This window comes from Erpetoichthys calabaricus, chromosome 9, assembly GCF_900747795.2.
Source record: "Erpetoichthys calabaricus chromosome 9, fErpCal1.3, whole genome shotgun sequence".
NCBI lineage: Eukaryota > Metazoa > Chordata > Cladistia > Polypteriformes > Polypteridae > Erpetoichthys > Erpetoichthys calabaricus.
In genome coordinates this window covers 30,593,805-30,611,954 of record NC_041402.2, presented here as the reverse complement: position 1 = coordinate 30,611,954, position 18,150 = coordinate 30,593,805, and the positions used below count along the sequence as shown (strand labels likewise).

The 18,150-nt window shown below is 36.2% G+C and overlaps 1 protein-coding gene across 2 annotated transcripts; it reads right to left on the bottom strand.

Annotated features, from left to right (window-relative positions):
• Positions 1–2,425: 2,425 nt before the first annotated feature.
• On the bottom strand, positions 2,426–17,633 carry pdcl (phosducin-like). Of its 2 annotated transcripts, none has more exons than XM_028809233.2 (4): positions 17,465–17,633; positions 8,827–9,016; positions 7,369–7,550; positions 2,426–3,503 (listed from the first exon to the last, which is right to left on the bottom strand). In XM_028809233.2, the coding sequence occupies exons 2-4, from the start codon at positions 8,993–8,995 to the stop codon at positions 2,943–2,945; spliced, it is 912 nt and encodes a 303-aa protein (XP_028665066.1). In that variant the 5' UTR covers positions 8,996–9,016; positions 17,465–17,633; the 3' UTR covers positions 2,426–2,942. The 2 variants fall into 2 exon arrangements, with proteins under 2 accessions (XP_028665066.1, XP_028665067.1); XM_028809234.2 differs by lacking the exon at positions 17,465–17,633 and adding an exon at positions 17,264–17,411.
• Between the last annotated feature and the right edge of the window lie 517 nt (positions 17,634–18,150).

Genomic DNA, 18,150 nt, shown 5'->3' with positions numbered 1-18,150 from the left:
AATGTCATATCCCTTGAACCTGTGTCTGACCAATGAGATATTGACGAAGGTCAAATATTTGATGAAGACACTGTGTCTGATTATTCAGATCTGCGTACAATCCCGTGCCCCAATCACATTTGGAAACCCTGGGTAATGAGAATGTTAGGCTGATTGTGAGATTCTTCATGGAACTGTGGGTGTTTTTGCCTGTGTATTACCTACCTGCAATGGCATGAAACGCCTCTTTTATTGTCTGCACACGCAGGTGTCCAGGAAACACTATGAAAACCTGAAGGAAATATTTCAGAGCCAAACAGACTTTACGAATTGCCTGGCAAACTGCACTTTTAGATAGATTTTCTGCATCGCCTACAGTATATAAAAAAAGTGCCAAAAAACCTCAAAGCAGTGCCTACTGTCTGTGTGGTTGTGAGAGCCCGACTTCGCTGAGTTTGACTTCGAATATAAGCTGGTAATAAATCTTTGAGGTACAATATTCCCCCTGGTCTAAAGCGGTATCTTTCGAAAAGAATTTCCTCCGGGAGCAATAAAGGATCTTGCCGATTGCGCAAACCCCTCTCTATATGAAATTCTCTTCTTATAATTTGTGCACAGATATAAATTGGTCGTTCATTCATGAACAGTGAAGCCATGACTGAATGAATTCCATGTACTGACACTGATTAAGTGTGCGAGCTAGTCCTAGTTTACATCGAACAAACCGGACTCTAGCAGCACATCCAGCAAGAGTTTCGAAAAACCGACAGATCCAGGATCAGGCCAAATCATCAACAATTACATCCGGCTAAACGAGTAATCCACGTACGAAAAATACCCCCCAGGAGTCTCTGTTGTCTCTCTAAACGGTTTGTTTTGTTTTCTCTGCCTATCGATGACCTGTTTTTACTGGTATGGACAGCTCTTTGGACCTCACATTACGAGTTTGCAGTGGCAGCTCCCAGAAGTAAATTCCACACTTGGAATCAACTCCAGACCTTCTACCTGCTTAATAGTTATTGACATAAGGAGGGACCTGCTCACACCTGGCTAGGATACAGCTCGACGGTCAAATGTCCAAATTCTTTTGAACTTTTGGAAAGGTGGGGGCGTTGCTATACAGAAAATGGCTTTCATTCGTAAATGGCTCATACAATGTTTTTGGTAAACCCTTTGTATTATACTGAAAGCCTTCACTTCAATCATGTAATTATTTCTTCATTTCAAAACCATTGTGGTGGCAAGTAGAGCCAAAATTATGAAAAGTGTGTCACTGTGAAATACTTATGGACCTAACTGTACAAGACAGGTGATGCTGACCTACAGGCCACAACATGTGAAAATGCCAGAAAGAACCAAAGGCAAATGTTTGATTATATGTATGAATATACAAATATAAATCAAAGGGCATTATGTTTGTGATATGCTAGTGAAACATCTCGAGTGCTGTGTAAAGCTGTGGTCATCACACCACAAAAAAGACACACACCAGGTCTAGAAGGTGTTCAGAACGGACCAGCAAAAAAAGTAAATCCCTTGACTAAAGGTCATAATAATAGTGATAATAATACTAATAATAAAGAAGAGGCTAAGTGAAACAAATCTCTTACATGTTAAGCAGCAAACACTGCAGGAGAACCCAATCATAGTCTTCAAATCCTCAACTCACATGGTGACTCTCACCCTTAAAGAGAGTGGTGGGAATTAGGTGGGAAGAAAAAAAAACAATAAACAGACAAAGGGTCATGGAAATCGCCAAAAAACCAGATGGTCATGAAGGTGAAGTGGGAACACTGACAGCTTCTGTAAAGTATTTGGATGAGATGCTGGGCCAGCTTAACCAACCAAAAGAAGCCCGACGGGCTGAATGGTCCTGCATTTGAGACATTTTGACATTATGAACACCACTGGCCATGTATTTTACCACAAACAAGTGTAAGCCAGCACATATGCTGTGTGGAGTAATGTGATCACTTGAGAAAATAAAGATTAATGTGCCCAGAGGTAAGCTGGAAAGCGCAGTGCCAACTGCTTAACCTACAAAAATGAGTGGAGCATTTACTCTTGCAAATTCAAAGTCTTTTATTAGCCAGACTGCAACAAAGCATAAGGGCCTAAATGGATTCTTTGTTGTTAACTCTGCTGCTGGGCTACATTTATATTAAAAATAAGCCCATTCAGATGTGGAAGTGGAACCCTAAAAGCCTCACAAGGCCTAATTACCAGCAAGAGTTTCCTTAAGGCGAAAATCTGGCCTCTACTTATTTCATTTTCTCGCAGAGCACAAGTACCTGTGAATGCAAAGAAAAATCTTTTAAGTGTAGGCAATAGATTTTTTTCCCCCCTCAAAAGTACTTTAAGTACCTCATTTTCATGCAAATACAAAATGTATTAATGCTATTTTTTTGTCGCATAAGCAAACTGCTTGTTTTACACAAAAAGAATATGTGAGCATCTGTTTATTAATACTCAATATAAAACAGATTGAAAAATGAAAATTTACAACAGAGATGCTTTGTTTGTATTAAACAAAACTGATAAATGAATACATTTTTAAATAAATAACCCCAAAATGTAACTTTTAATGGGAGTATTAAAAAAAATTAACTGCTGTGTCAAAATGTCATGCCAGTCCCTACAGGCTTTACTTTGTCTTTTGCTAGGATTATTTACAAAATTCTCATCAAAACCAAAAGATTTTACCTAAAAAAAAAAAAAAAAAAAAGTCTTTTAAAAAAGCTTCCCTTTGTGTTGTAGCATCTCAGTTTACTGCTATTCTTGCTTGAATATTTTCTATTTGTCACTTTTCTCAAACACCATTTACAATAAACAAAAAGACTGGGAAAAAAAATTCAGATGTTAACGGTCTTAAATAAAGAAACCAACATAAATTTAGCATAACTTGACGGTTTCTGCAGTCTCATGTTACTTCTTTCTGCTTTAGTTAGAAAGTCATTTTGAAACTAATCAATTTCAAGATCGCTGTCGTCATCGCTGTGCGTGACACATGCCACGGAGGAGTTGCGTATTGATGAAGGTAAAATGGCATCTTTATCAGGCAGGAGGCCATACTCCTGTAAAAAAGCCTCCAGGTCCACTGCAAAGAAGTCCTCTCCAAGCTGATCAGTGATGCGCACAAAGTTGCCAATCAGGTCGCCACTCTTGTAAACGAGAAGTGCTGGCAGGGCATTTTCAGTGAACCTGGAACTTGTTCCAATGACAGCACTTTTAACTTTGCAAAACTTAATGAGTGGATATTCTGTAGCCAAGCAAATCATGCAGCCGGCCATAGCCTCGCAGGCAGGAATGCCATCTTCGTAAATGTGAATTATCACAAGGGTGTTCTTCTCTTCTTTGTCCACTGTGTCCAAGAAATCCTGCGTGCTCTGCAACTCAAACACCTGCTCAAACCTCTTCTTGCTGCACAGCTGCCTCCTCATGTCATCAATCCGTTGCTTTCTGTACTGTTGCAGAAAATCTTCATCATCTTCCTCTTGTAGCATGTTATATTCCTGAAGTGTCAGCTGATGTTAAAGAAAACGTAAATAAGAATTAGAGTACTGAAAAAAAATGTATGCTTAGCACAAAGGGTGATTTAATCATAAAAGTCAACACTTCTCACTAATTGTGGTGGGTATCAGCAGTGACCTCTCAATTCAACATAGCAATGATTTTTGCCAGCCATTTCGATATGTACTGTGACATACTCGCATATAAGTCAGGTCTTGAAACCCAAATAAAAACGATCATAAAATCAGACCCTGATTTGTACGCCCGTTCAAAAATGTGACATTTTTTTTGTTTTTTTTTTTACATCTTCTTGCCTCCTCCAAACTCTCACATCAGTTTCTCAGACACATCGAATTTTGTTTCAATTGTGCAGTTACCAATTTCTTTTGCCACTTCAACGACTGTTAATTTAAAACCAGCTTCATATTTAATTCTGATCGAATGCTCCATCGTAGATAAGGGATGCTCTTACGATAAAGGTGTATGAGGGTGTGAGATATAAAAAACACAAAACGGTGCAAACGTCACTTCGGAATAGTTTGGGTATTACTGTGTGGTCAAGTAGGCACAATACATAGAAAATCAAGGCTGTGTGCTCCGTGGTTACTCTGTCAGGTGGGTGTCAGCATATCATAATCTCTTGGACCAAGAGCAGGAGTTTCCCGCATTCGACGTATACGACCGACATTACAAAATACTGGAAATTATACGATAAAATCAAGTCCCAACTTATCCACGAGTATATATGGTACTGATTATTACTTTTTTTTTTATTAAAATGATGACTCTCTCCAACCTGACTTTTTTTTTTTTTTTTTAAAATGAGTCAACAAGTGAACTTCATAACTGTATACATACACTAATATTAGAAATATATGGAATTAAGAAATCTCACACTGTTAGTGTCATATTATGTGCACTGTTCAGCCAGGTTGGCACATCGATAATCAGCTGGTACTGTGGAAGATCTAACAATTTTGGTTTTTGCTGCCAAGCTTGAAGGCCTTAGGTGGTTCTGTAGAAAAATCCAGTGACGCATCTTATTCTAACTGGAGCCGTGCAACATTTGGTACTTTAAGCCCGCACTGAGCCACCAAGGGGGCGGCACAGTGGCGCAGTGGGTAGTGCTGCTGCCTCGCAGTTGGGAGATCTGGGGACCTGGGTTCGCTTCCCGGGTCCTCCCTGCGTGGAGTTTGCATGTTCTCCCCGTGTCTGCGTGGGTTTCCTCCCACAGTCCAAAGACATGCAGGTTAGGTGGATTGGCGATTCTAAATTGGCCCTAGTGTGTGCTTGGTGTGTGGGTGTGTTTGTGTGTATCCTGCTGTGGGTTGGCACCCTGCCCAGGATTGGTTCCCTGCCTTGTGCCCGGTGTTGGCTGGGATTGGCTCCAGCAGACCCCCGTGACCCTGTGTTCGGATTCAGCGGGTTGGAAAATGGATGGATGGATGAGCCACCAAGGTTAAACATGGGCACGTAACATTTAACGTGCTGAAAGCTGACCGCCAGAGCTGTGACAAGCATATTCACCACGTTGTTGGTGGCTCTTTTTCTTCAATTCCCTATTCCTCAGTGACATGATGAAGTACAGTAGCTCAGCCATATTAGCCCTGGTATGACTTTCATGCATGGCTAAGGTTTTTAGGAAAGAAGAAGATAAGCACCATTCTACAGTTATTTGATGTGATGTCACTGAATCACATGTCAGGGTAACTCCTTCGGCTTTACAGAGTAACTTTTAATTCCGATTTAGCCTCGATGCAATATTTTGGGAACTGCAGTATCTGAGAAAAAAAGCCTTGCAATGGAGTAACATGTCTTGACTCAAGTATGAATCATGTTGCAAAATTCTGCATTCTCAATTACAGTGTATGGACGAAGGCACTTGCGATAAAAACCAAGAGGTGTTGAATGAAATGCACGCAAATACTTGTATTACCACAATACTTGACTTCACTGTGGCAAATTTTGCATATGGCTGTAGTCATCCCAAAGCCTGAACTCACTTTGAATTTCAAAAAGTAAATGGAGAACCTGGATTTAAATTGCGATGGTTCCACATAAATCTGACAACAATCTTGATCAATTATGTTCTCAATTTTTCACTATTTTCAAGGCGCATGTTCAATCAGCAAAATGTGTCAGTGTGCAGAAAACCACGTATGGACATTATTTCAGCAGCATTAGTAAATGTAAGCACTAGACATTGTAATAAGAATAACTACATCAGTAAAGTGTTAGCATGGCAATAGCAAATGCATGCAACTTGCATTTAATCGTCTACAGTAATTAATCGCATAGTATGGTTTATGTGTGGCTCTATACAGTTACATTTGTTGATTGGAATATCAGCTTTTTTATTTAAACATTGACTTTCTAATCAGTCTGACAATCTGATAATTGCCATATTTTAGAATCATAATTTGTAAATGAATCGATTTTTTTCCCACCTTTACTACCTAGGGTTTGTTATGTGTGTACAGTTTAAAGTGAAGTATGTAGATAATACTTTGCATGAACGGGCATTGGAAGAGCATTGTGCACCTGTACCAGAGAACCTTAAAAGAATAAACTAGTATTCCAATGCAGGCCACTGCAGACAAAGGGAACTATAATCCGAAGCGAATTAAATGGAGTTACACTTCACCTCAGCAATACTAAAAAGCAACAGAAATACAAATTTAGAGTAACAAAGCAAAAGTAGTACTGCATGTTGAAAAGACTTCTTAATAAATAACTCTAGACTAGGCTGTTATACTGGCACAGCTGTATAGTCACAAGTTTAAAATTTCATTTTCTAAAGATGCCAAAGTTATGCTGACTGGTGACTCATTGTGAGCAAATCAGCTGATAGTCTAGTCTCCCACTTAGTGATGCACACTACTGCCTACTGTTGAAAGATGTCATGATAGGCTCCACACCCCAACATGTCATGATAGGCTCCACACCCCACAACTTTGTACTAGAATAAAGAAACAAGGATAACATGACTGTGGTTGTGCAGTTAAATATTGTTCTCATGTAACAATTATTTATAGAAAAATCAAAAAGCACTGCAGGACAGGACTACGATGAAGTCTCCGATCCCAAACAGATTAAAAGTTAAAAAAAAAAAAAAAAAAAAAAAAAAAAAAGCAGACATGGGCAGTTTTGGTTAAACCTTCTTTAGCTGCTAAATATGACAAAAGTGCATGCCCAAATTGTTACTGGCATTACTTAGAAGAGTCCTAAAGAATGACTGAAGCAGCAGACTTAGAGGGGTTCTCCCCCCAGAGGTTTTTTTAATGGTAGTGGATGTGTACAAATAAAATCACATGCCGTTTCCTTAATAAACCTAGTACTTCAAAACAGTTTGCGTGAATCTTCTAAAAATCTTTTAAGTTGGCACACTAGGATTGAAGAGTTTCCTTACTTTGATATAATGAAAATGGTGTCAGTCACCCTGGATAAAAACACCAACAACAGTTCTGGTTGGACTGTATTCTAAACTTGGTGGCCACTACATTTAGTGCTTTATATTCACTTCCATTGAGGACATGCAATGCACTGACGTTAAACATTCATTTAGCAGCAGGTGCAGCCCCGTGGCACTTGTCTTCTAATAGCCTTGCAAAGACTTTTACACCAGTGTGTGCTTACTTGTTTGAACTTGAGCAAAAGATCTAGGGTATAACACAGTGCTAATGGAGAATGGTAGTCAATAAAATTAATTTGCTTAATAGGTATTACGTTTGTAGAATAATAATGAATATTTTTTGAAAAACAAGTTTACTCTTTTGGAAAGTACTAATATTTTTAACAATTTAATAAAGAAATAAAAAACCTTTACTATTTGATTCATCAATATATAAAAACACAAAATAGCTCTGGACATGTCCCTACCTTGCCATTCACCTTCTCTTGAAGTTCTTTTTGTTGCTCCTTCTCCCTTTCCTCATCCAAATTGGAGCGGCAGGACATAGACAGCTTCTTGATCAGTCTCTCCATTTCATTGCGCTGCTCTTCTCTTTGCTCATTTTCCAGCTGTTTATATTTCCTCCAATCATTTATCACACCTTTTGGGCCTGATAATCAAAAGCAGGAACACGTCAGGGTAAAGTTTGAGAACAATGGTAATGATATATTTATATAATATAAACAGTTTTACAACATTGACATAGATACTAACAGGTTAAAGCTTCTCAGACCATTAGTCTTTATGAAATTTAAACAACAGACAATGGGAATAGAACTGGTCTTTAAGACGTGGCTTCCCCCATAATAAAATGAGTGCAGATACAAATGGGGAAAAATATCCTATCCTGCACACCCAATGATGGAAACGTTCGACCCACTTTAGGACCCAGTGGTTGGGATACACTACTCTAGATCACTGTCACCAGAGGGGGCATTCAAACAAAAGCAAATCTGCAAATAGGAGCTCTGAGGTGTCGAAGTCTGACAGCAGTTTAATGAACCATTCCGTTTTCTACCAAGTTCTGAAAAGTGACGTACAGGTTAACGCTTCTCAGCCCATCAGTCTTTATGGAGTGTAAACAACAGACAACGGGAATGGAGCTGTGGTACAGTGCAGAGCTAAATTACATAACTCTACACTGACAAGATAAATTATTACAAAACTAACTTTCAGCATCAGCTGTGAACTATTTGAGTCCAGTAGATGGTTGATTCTTGCCTAACAACCAAAGTTGCTGGAATAGGTTTTGCCCAACAATCGTCATGGACTGAGTAAACAGATTTGATAGGAGTACCACCACTCAACCCTTACAAATACGTTAAGGCAGTTCTTTGTTGTAGTTTGAAATTTCTTTTGTTTAACTCAAACCACATTTCCTGCTTTTGGGTCCTGTGTTTTTCCATGCTAATAAGCACATTTAAATTGAATTAATTTATTAGTACAATCCATTGTTAGAGATTAAAAATTAATGTGCCTTGTATAAACAATAATTCCAATCTTGAACTGGTACCTTGTATGTAACATATATTATGTGTATATTTCTTTCACCAAAATTAAATTTTTATTGTGTATTATTTTATACTGTACTCCAACTCTAGTTAGGGTAAAGCACATTGGTCTTATAAACAGAAGTGCACCATATAAGAAAAAACTAAACTGAAATGAATACATAAAATTGTTTTGTTCCTCTCAAAAACAAATGCATTAAAACATAACATTTTTAAACTTAACGCATTTAACAGTCATAGCAGCTGGAGATTTTTCTTGCCATTGTCAGACACAACACAGAAGTCAACAGTGAATGGGGCAATAGTACCACTAACATTTCTTTTTACTACCAACATGTAAAAATGATAAAAGCAGAAAACACTTTAAATACCTACCTGTATTAATGGCACTCCCATCATTACTATACTCTACTTCAAGATCATCAGAATTTCGAATATTCTTATTTCCAGGGGCATCTTCCTCTTTGTCACTCTCGTCATCCTCACTGCTGCTATAGTAATATTGTAGTTTCTCTCCAAGCAGCTTGTCATCTAAGGTCGTCATAGTCACTGATTTTAAGAAGACCTGGATACATAACACATACTTTAGCACAAAAACTGGATTATTATTTCTTACAAATTTGTGTTCACACTAATAAAAAAAAAGAAAACCTAGGGTGCATTTACACGAATTAAAAATACATTCCCTTTTATAACAGTCCAGGTGACAGCTGATCTTAGTGGTCATTACACATATAACTATAAAATTCATTTACTTTTAAATTAACCTGTTTTCGCTGTAGCCAACAAAGTTTACTTCTACCATCTATCCTTCTCTTCTTAAAATGTGTCTTCAGTTGATTGTACTGTAAATGCATTGTCAACTCAGCTCGATTACATATCCTCAACAAGAGCATCTATTTCTAAAATATGCTCTAGTAATCCACACCTTCTTAATAATGTAATAAAAGATCTGAGATGTTCTCACCACCCCCATGTGTCCTGATCTCACCTAATTTAAATCTTATTTTTAAAAATTATTTTTGAAAAAGACTGATCTTACATTGTGTTCAAAAGCAAAGCAAGAACAACTTGTGCCAATTGTATTTTTCAACGTTACCTACAGCAGTACATCCTGAACAAAAGTAAAAGAAACAGGACTGGAAATGGATGTACTGATATTTAACTAAAATACCTTGACAGATTAATCTCCTTGTAATTATATATTTTTTATGTCCAAAATGTTCAGCTAATTTCAAAGAATGTGATGCACCAGATGAAAGTGTTCAAAACTGCAAAATTGTTTAAAATTATTTCAGTCTTATCTGATCTTGAGAATTTCAACTGCCCAAATCAAGCACTTTTATTGATTTAAAAAAAAAAAAAAAGAGAGACAATTTGGTTTACATTTAATGTGATTAAACATAAAAATGTTTATGTACTAGTAACTACAATGATGTTTGCAGGAAAAGTACAAAGGTTCTTATTCTTCAGAAAAACACTTGTGGTTTCATTAATATTTGGATTACTTGATTAGTTAATTTTATATATAAGTAAGCACAAACAAATGAATCAAGTAAGTCTTACTGAGGGCTTTGTTATTTATGAAAACAATGTTCTTTTCTCTTTTTTTCATTAAACAAGCTGTCTCATCTTGGAAATGGGAGTAGAAAACCAGAATACCTAGAGAAAAATTCAAGTAGACAAAGAAACAGCATGCAACTCCACAGAGGCCGTGTCTTTTGGCCGTAAAGCCAAAACTCTACACCATTTAGACAGTAAAGATGACCACCACACTACTTCACCACTTGTTCTTTAACGAGTATTTATTTTAGGCTAAACCTGTAAATCAGGGATGTGTGGAATGAACCCCATCTCATCAGCATTTTGGCACAACACACGAATCATCTCTGAATTTTCTCATGTACACACCCACACTGGGACAATTTAGAAAAAGCCAGTTTGCCGAATATGGATATCACGTGTGGTGTGAAAGGAAACCAATGTGTGAACTAAGTAGACAAGCAGAACGTGCAAACTCCACTCTGACAAAAGCTCAGCAAACTGCATTTCAGTCAAGAATTCTGTATCCATAAGGCAGCAGCAGTAACCCCTATACAATAAGATGCTGCAGATTTTATATCAGACGGTTGTGGCGAGCACCCTCTTCTACACGGTGGGGTGCTGGGGAGGCAGCATAAAGAAGAGGGACACCTCATGCCTGGACAAACTGGTGAAGAAGGCAGGCTCTATTGTAGGCACGGAGCTGAAGCGACAGGCGCTGAGCAGACTCCTGTCAATCATGGAGAATCCACTGCATCCACTGAACAGTATCATCTCCAGACAGAGGAGCAGCTTCAGCGACAAACTGCTGTCACTGTCCTGCTCCACTGACGGACTGAGGAAATCGTTCCTCCCCCACACTATGCAACTGTTCAATTCCACCGAGGGGGGTGGGGGGGTAAACATTATTATACAAAGTTATTGTCTGTTATACCTGCCTCGCACTCTCCACCTTGCATTTTTTTTTTTAACTTGCACTGCATTTTTATCACTCTTTAATTAATATTGTTTTTATCAGTATGCTGCTGCTGATGTATGTGAATTTCCCCTTGGGATTAATAAAGTAACTACCGGTATATATCCTTTACTTTCAAATCATCAGGTCAGTTTTTAATGTGAAATCAAGAAAAAAAAAATACTGTAGAAAGCCAAAAAATATCAGTAATTTATAAGAATAAAAATGATAACCGCCTATTCTTTAATTGTTAAGACTGGTTGTTGCAAAATGAGGAAATACAGTACTTTATCAATTCTATTTGTAAGAGCCAACATCTAAACACCAGCATTTTGTAGAGCGAAGGGTCTGTAAGGTCCACAGTACAGGCGATGTTCTAAAGAAATACAAAAATCCCTGCCTGACATTCTGTTATAGGGAAGGAGTCATTTTGTTTCATTGAAAAGAATTTTCATTATCTAAAAAGCAGCTGTAGGACTTGATACTCTTGATTTGTCAAAAATGTTTAGAATGCAATGCTTTTAAAAGTGATATGCATGATCCAAGTTGCAAGTCAAAGATGAACATCTGCAGCTACTTTGCATCTACAAACACTACAATCCTATCTTTATACCCAAAATAGTGATAAATGTTGTCGATATTATGGTCTTCCCTACACTAGGTGTTTGCCAGGGCATATCCATTGTGTACTGTGTATGTTTTTATTTTGGTCTGGATTACAGGCAGAGCAAGTGATCTGCTCCCAAGCAGCGAGGCAGAGGCTGGGACTGAACTGGCCATCCTTATCACCTCACTGCACCACACAACCTGCCCTGATCCAACTAGGTAAACACTTCTTCCATTTAGCTCAGGCAGTATTTCACAATTAGCTGTAGGTACTGCTAAATATATTATTAAAGTAAACAATTTCATTAAAATAAGCACCAACAATACTGGATTACATTCACCTGAAGATTTTATCCAAATATAATGAAACATTACTAGCATTTACATGTTTATAACCCCAATCCAAATTTTAACTTCAAAACCTTCTACATTTGTAATAACTGAACAGCAATATTTTATTAATGAAAGACAAAAATATTAAAAATTTACTTTAAGTGTGTATTTTTATATTCATGACATATATCCTTTTATTTAAAATTTGGTAATTACAACTTGAGTTCAAACTAAAAATGTTTTGAGGTTTGCATTTTTTTTTCTTACTATGTAGGACTAATATATTATGACCCAGTATTGAACAGACAGTTCTTGTCCAGTGAATAAAATTTAGCCATTTAAAGCAAAACGTGCATAAGACCTTCACTTTAAAATTCCATTTATTTTTTTAACACTGCTCTTATACTTCCAAATGTTAGACTGCATTTACAGAAATAGTTTGATGAGTAACAAATCCATTTAAAAAAAAAAAAAAAAAAGCCCACTGTAACCTGGTTACAAAAACAGCATTTCAGACCCTGGCAATCTTTCCACTGATTGAACAGAGAGGAATATAAAGTGCTGCACCTCACTGCAACAGCACCATTCAGTTCATTCTTAAGCCTCAAGAGGGAATTGATTTGACACGAAAAGGACTGAGACGGAGTAAACAATTGCAGCATCATTTCTGCAGGTAGGTTCTACTTATATAATAGTAAACATCTGGTACAATATTGACATGGAGGCAAAATCTGATACATTGAAAACTGATTTTCTTCCCTGTCAGCAAATTGCCTACATATAATAAAGATTATGCTACTTTAAAACAAACTCAGGGCTGCTGAAAAAAAAAGATTTGTCATTTACAGGGGATGGACACTCAAGGCCAGCTGTTCAGTACAGTATGTCATAAAAATATACATTACTATAAATTTGTAATTAACATTGGTCACATACAGATCAAGATGGCTACTTTTTAATAACAATAATGTGCCTCCTGTTGCAAAAAATAGGAGATAACAAAACAACATACAAGAAATTTGTTTCACTTATCACACTACATTGATTACTACAAGGTTGCAGAAGGGGATTTGGGGAGAAACAAGCAAGTCAGTATAAACCTGGATAATGGCTATTAAACCTACAAAAATATATAAGCATAATCAACACTCGCTTGGCAGCTGGTCATTTGTCACTTTTCAAAAAAACTGTTCTGAGACACACACTTCATTAATTTTTGCAAGCAGGATAACAGTACGACTCAGGTATGGCAGATAAAAAAACTTGCCTAGTCGTAATAAATAGGTTTTCAACAGGCACAGCTTTGATTTCACTTAAGTGTTAAGATAACAAAATATTTAGAAAACAAAATTGTATCCTTTTCTACTACCTTATATTATTAAATAAAAAAAATAATTTTCATTTGTATGTACTTTTCTAAAGCAATTTTAGAAATTTAAACAAGATTTTGAGAAAACCTCTATAAGGAAGTTCAATTTATGCAATTTCCATAACACCTAAAGGTTTTTATAATAAATTATTACATATCAGAATAAATTGTTTCTATTCTGTTATAACCCATTACAGTACCAATGGACCACATAACTCTCAAACACACTCAACCTAATTGATATACTTTACCATTAAAAATAAATTTTACGTTGACAGATATTTCTCATTTAGGTCATGTCTAATTTTATATGTGAAACAGTTATCAAAAATCCTACCAATGCAATCCATCCACATCCTAACCCACTTTTGTGATTCAGGATCACACAGAGCCAATTTTTTTTTTTTTTTTTTTTTTTTTTAATTCAAAACCAGCAGAACAATAAATAAAAGTTTGTTTGTCATGTATCATTTTTTTTTATTTAAAAGTGTATTAAGTGAGGTAATTAGCATCTTACATTAACATACATAGGTAAGTGACTATGGACTGAGAAAAGATTCTACTTTAAGATTTATGAACTAAAGTTTGCAAAGTCAAGTGCGTCACAGGCTGCAATCACTGCTGAAAGGCTGATTTATGTTTTCCAAAAAATAAAAAAATAAAAAATATCACTTGCTCCATAAATGCTAACATTTCTGTGACTAAAAGTTTCAGTTTCAAATTTCAAACTTTATTTTTCATATTTCTTTTAAGCAAAAAACAGTAAGTAAACTAAACTGAAATCATTTATTCATTATGACTTTATCCAAATATTATTCATATTTATGCCTGCATTCAGAATTATTACAGTATATCATCACTGCATGTCAAGCATTGGAAGCAAAGAAAACAAAGTAGTAGAGTCGCTCTTAACTAGAGTGACTCTGCTTTTGCTTCTTAACGTTTTGCTATGTGCATGATGGACACATTCAAGTAGAATACACACAGTCAAATTATACAAACAGCTACAGCACATTAAAGACTCTGGACATCCTGCACAATTATTTTCCTCTGCTTTATTTTAGCAAACAGTACAGGACCATTAGCTCTCACAGCACTGAATTTAGGGAAAGGTTTATTACCAGATGTCAAGGTTACTTAACTGTTGTTGCAGGTCCAATTGAATGAGCGTAGCATACCTGATGTGTGTTTGTCACATTTATATTACCTGGTGGGGTTTATATTGTCTTTTTGAATTATAATACTGCCACCAGTCAATGGCAGACAGTTAAAAGCTCACTATACATTGTGCACATCAAAAAACTTGCTCTGAGCAACTGTTGTACGATAAATGCACTGTTTCTCTTATACCTGTAAAAAATTGAATTAAGTATTTTATAATGCAGATCTATGCTATAATCACAAATATCTTTACAAACTTTTAGCATATACTACACTTACAAATAAGAAAGAACTTAAAATACACTTTACTGGAGAAATAAATGTCCTATATTAACTGCAACGTTTGTACTGAAAATCTGCAGCACATTATAAGTTTAATCTCAACCCCTAAAATTTTGCTCCAAAAAACATTTCAGAAAGCTGCATATTATAAATCAGAAAGTTTTCCTAACATACTATATACACACACACACATAATTAATATATATATATATATATATATATATATATACACACACACACACATTCACATACATACATACAAACACACATCCTTCCGATGGCTAAAAATAAAATTATAAAATAACAAAGATCATGCTTATCATAAATATCATTACTAGTAATGAACTGTAATCCAGTTTAATTGGGGGCAGTCAACCAAGTTTTTATTTATTTCTCATGCCTTCCAAGACAAGAATTAAATGTCTTTAAAGCCAGAGCTATGTATGTGTCCAAGAAAATAAAAGCTGAAGTTGTTCACATACTTGTATTGCAATTGTGATCATTCAATTTATATGTACATAAACACGTAAAAACAACATCTTGTTAAGTGTCTCTTATTTAGGAGATATGTTAATATGGCTTTGAAGCCTCTGAATCTTTGTAAGCCCTTTATCTCCTGTTTACTTCCAGTTCCCCATATTTTTTTTTTGTACTCATTTTTCAAGTTGCCCGTTTATTTAATGAGCAGTTAATAGAATACACACATAATTTGCAGGCATGTAATAGGTTTTGTAGTTTGAATTTTCTTTCTGCTGTTATTCAACATTTATTTAATCTAAAACTAGACCCTACTCATTTTAAAACTCGCTGACAGGATACACTTCTAAATTAATAAAAGAAAATCACTTCATTTTTCCCTCTTTCTTTTCTGAATTAAAATATTTTTTGTATTACTGCCTTAAAAAGCCATCTTTTGTTTTAAAATAATTTTTTGGACTAGACAGATTAACAATGCACCATAATCTGTTCTTGCACAATAGATAACTTGATCATCAGCCTCTTTAACTAACTAAAAACATTAATTCTACAGAAAAACACTATGAACAGACACAAACATGTAACTAAAATGAAGAAGGTATCAACATCAATTATTCCAGATTACAGTTCTCATCTCTGGTTAGTACTTGTAAGTAGACCATTAAAAACAGATTATACGCAACATTAGTAAAACTAAAAAAAAATTGTCAGAACAAGGACAACACCCATACATCAGGCATCCATCCAACCATCCATTTTCCAACCCGCTGAATCCGAACACAGGGTCACGGGGGTCTGCTGGAGCCAATCCCAGCCAACACAGGGCACAAGGCAGGGAACCAATCCTGGGCAGGGTGCCAACCCACCGCAGACATCAGGCATGAGATCCAAAAATAATATTTCTGTGAATTATCTGTTAATTTACTAAAATGCCTAAATTATTTAAGGATCCTATCTCAGCTGCACTAGGTGCAAAGCAGGAACTAGCTGTGGACTGGACTCCAGTCCATCAGAGGGGCCCTCTCACTTCACACCCACACCCAATCGGTGTGAAGGTGCCAGGAGACTTGATTGTGGAGTTAAGCAAGTGGTTTTTTTTTTTATACATGAACACTAGAAAAACAAGCAAATCTCCATAAAGGCCAGAATCCAAAGTCAGGATTGTGCAGCTGAATTATACTGAAGTGCAAAATACTGACACCTCTCTACTTGCTTTGCACATTTTACATGTCAGAATACACGTTTTTCTCTTCAGAACTTTTAACAAACCGCATTATTTTGAATGTTTTCGGCAGAAAAAAAAGTGTATTTAAAAAAGTTTTTTTTAAGTATGTCATTTGTTTTCATGAAGCATTTAGACTTCATATTTTACTAACAAATGAATTTATTTAAAAGGCCACAGCTTCCTGTCAAACATCTTTCTGAATTTCCGGTCTTTTTATCGATTGGTCAAGTTACATAAATGATTCAACAGTTTAAAAAATCAAAACAAGTCTATGGTGTCAATTCTAAATGGCAGTAACGCGGCATTATGGGTAGTTTATAGTCTTTTCCCCGCTAGTTTATGTATTGTTGATACTTTTTACCAACCCACCAGTTTCAATAACCAACTCCAAACTCATACGTTTAAACTACTGGGATGTTTTTCTTTACGAGTTATAAAAATAAGATGGTGAAAACTACGTAATGTGTTCAGATTTTCAAACAGCAAACCCATCGGTTTTCTATTGGTGCTGCTACACAAATGAAGTATCTACTAGAACAAAAAGCAATGATAGCAATTCGGAGCGCCAAGAAAATAAGAGGAAAAGGGAGCGGTTTGGGAGAAGCTTGGTAAAAATTTAAACTGAAACCGTCTACTTCTTACAAATTTATAGAATCTACTTCTGATACACTAGTAACAGAAATTAGTCAGTGAAACACTGGCTAAATGTAGAGCTTGAAAAGGATAACCTATGACGAGGCCGTAATCCTTACGATTGCTAATACAAGATTAACCAGGATAATTAAAATACAAATTCAGCAAATTTTCTTGTGACAAATGAACTGAAACATTTTTGACACCTGGCAGAGGAAAAAGAGGCTACCTTCAGGGCTAGAGGTGAATTCTCTTTAAAAACTGCTTTTAGTACACTCTGTTAATTCCAATTGCTCCGATTTTCTCCGTTGAACACATGCAGTTTAAACTGACATAACGCTGAAGACGGGAGATGTTCATTACTAAACTATTTCAGAAAGCCATTTAGACAGCTAACGCTTAACTGGTTAAATATGAACGTACTACTTGCCTGGTAGGTGTATATATTTCGCTATTAATCCCAAAAGTCTCGAGAGAAATGTGAACTGAAATCACGTCTCTGAATAGGAAACAATTTGTATTTTCTCCACATAAAGAGCACTCCACTGAGGATTCTTGCTCTCGGACAGACTTGACCGCGCAACCGAACCTATGGATTGTGCCAGATTGGCCAATTGCGACAGAAATCGTCAACTGATATTCGTGTGTAAGCCAATAAAAAAAGAAGAAAGGCGGAAGCGCGAAACTGCTTCCTCTCTGAGCGACATTTTGGATCCAATGCTGAGGCGGGTGGGACTCCGGAACCTCCGCCACTGAGCCGAAATGTCGTTCTATTCACAAGCTGTTTAGGTTAACATTTTTGCTTAGACAGGGAAGTTGGTACTTTTGTCACAAAATTGGTTATATGCGAAGAGTAAAGATTTGTTCATTTGTTTTTAGATGTACTTACACAACATTGTTTTGGTACGATCTTAAATTTTGCTTAAATAGTTCCTTATAGGATAAAGATGTTTTGTTGTTTTAAATTGAGAGCGTATAATATAAAAGGTGGCATATCGTAAACATTTTTATTATTTATTGAAAATTTTCCAAGAAGATGCCTGACTTCACATAGTTTAAAATTTAATTTGCTCATTATATTAATGCATTAGAAGAAATGAAAAATGCTAAAGTACT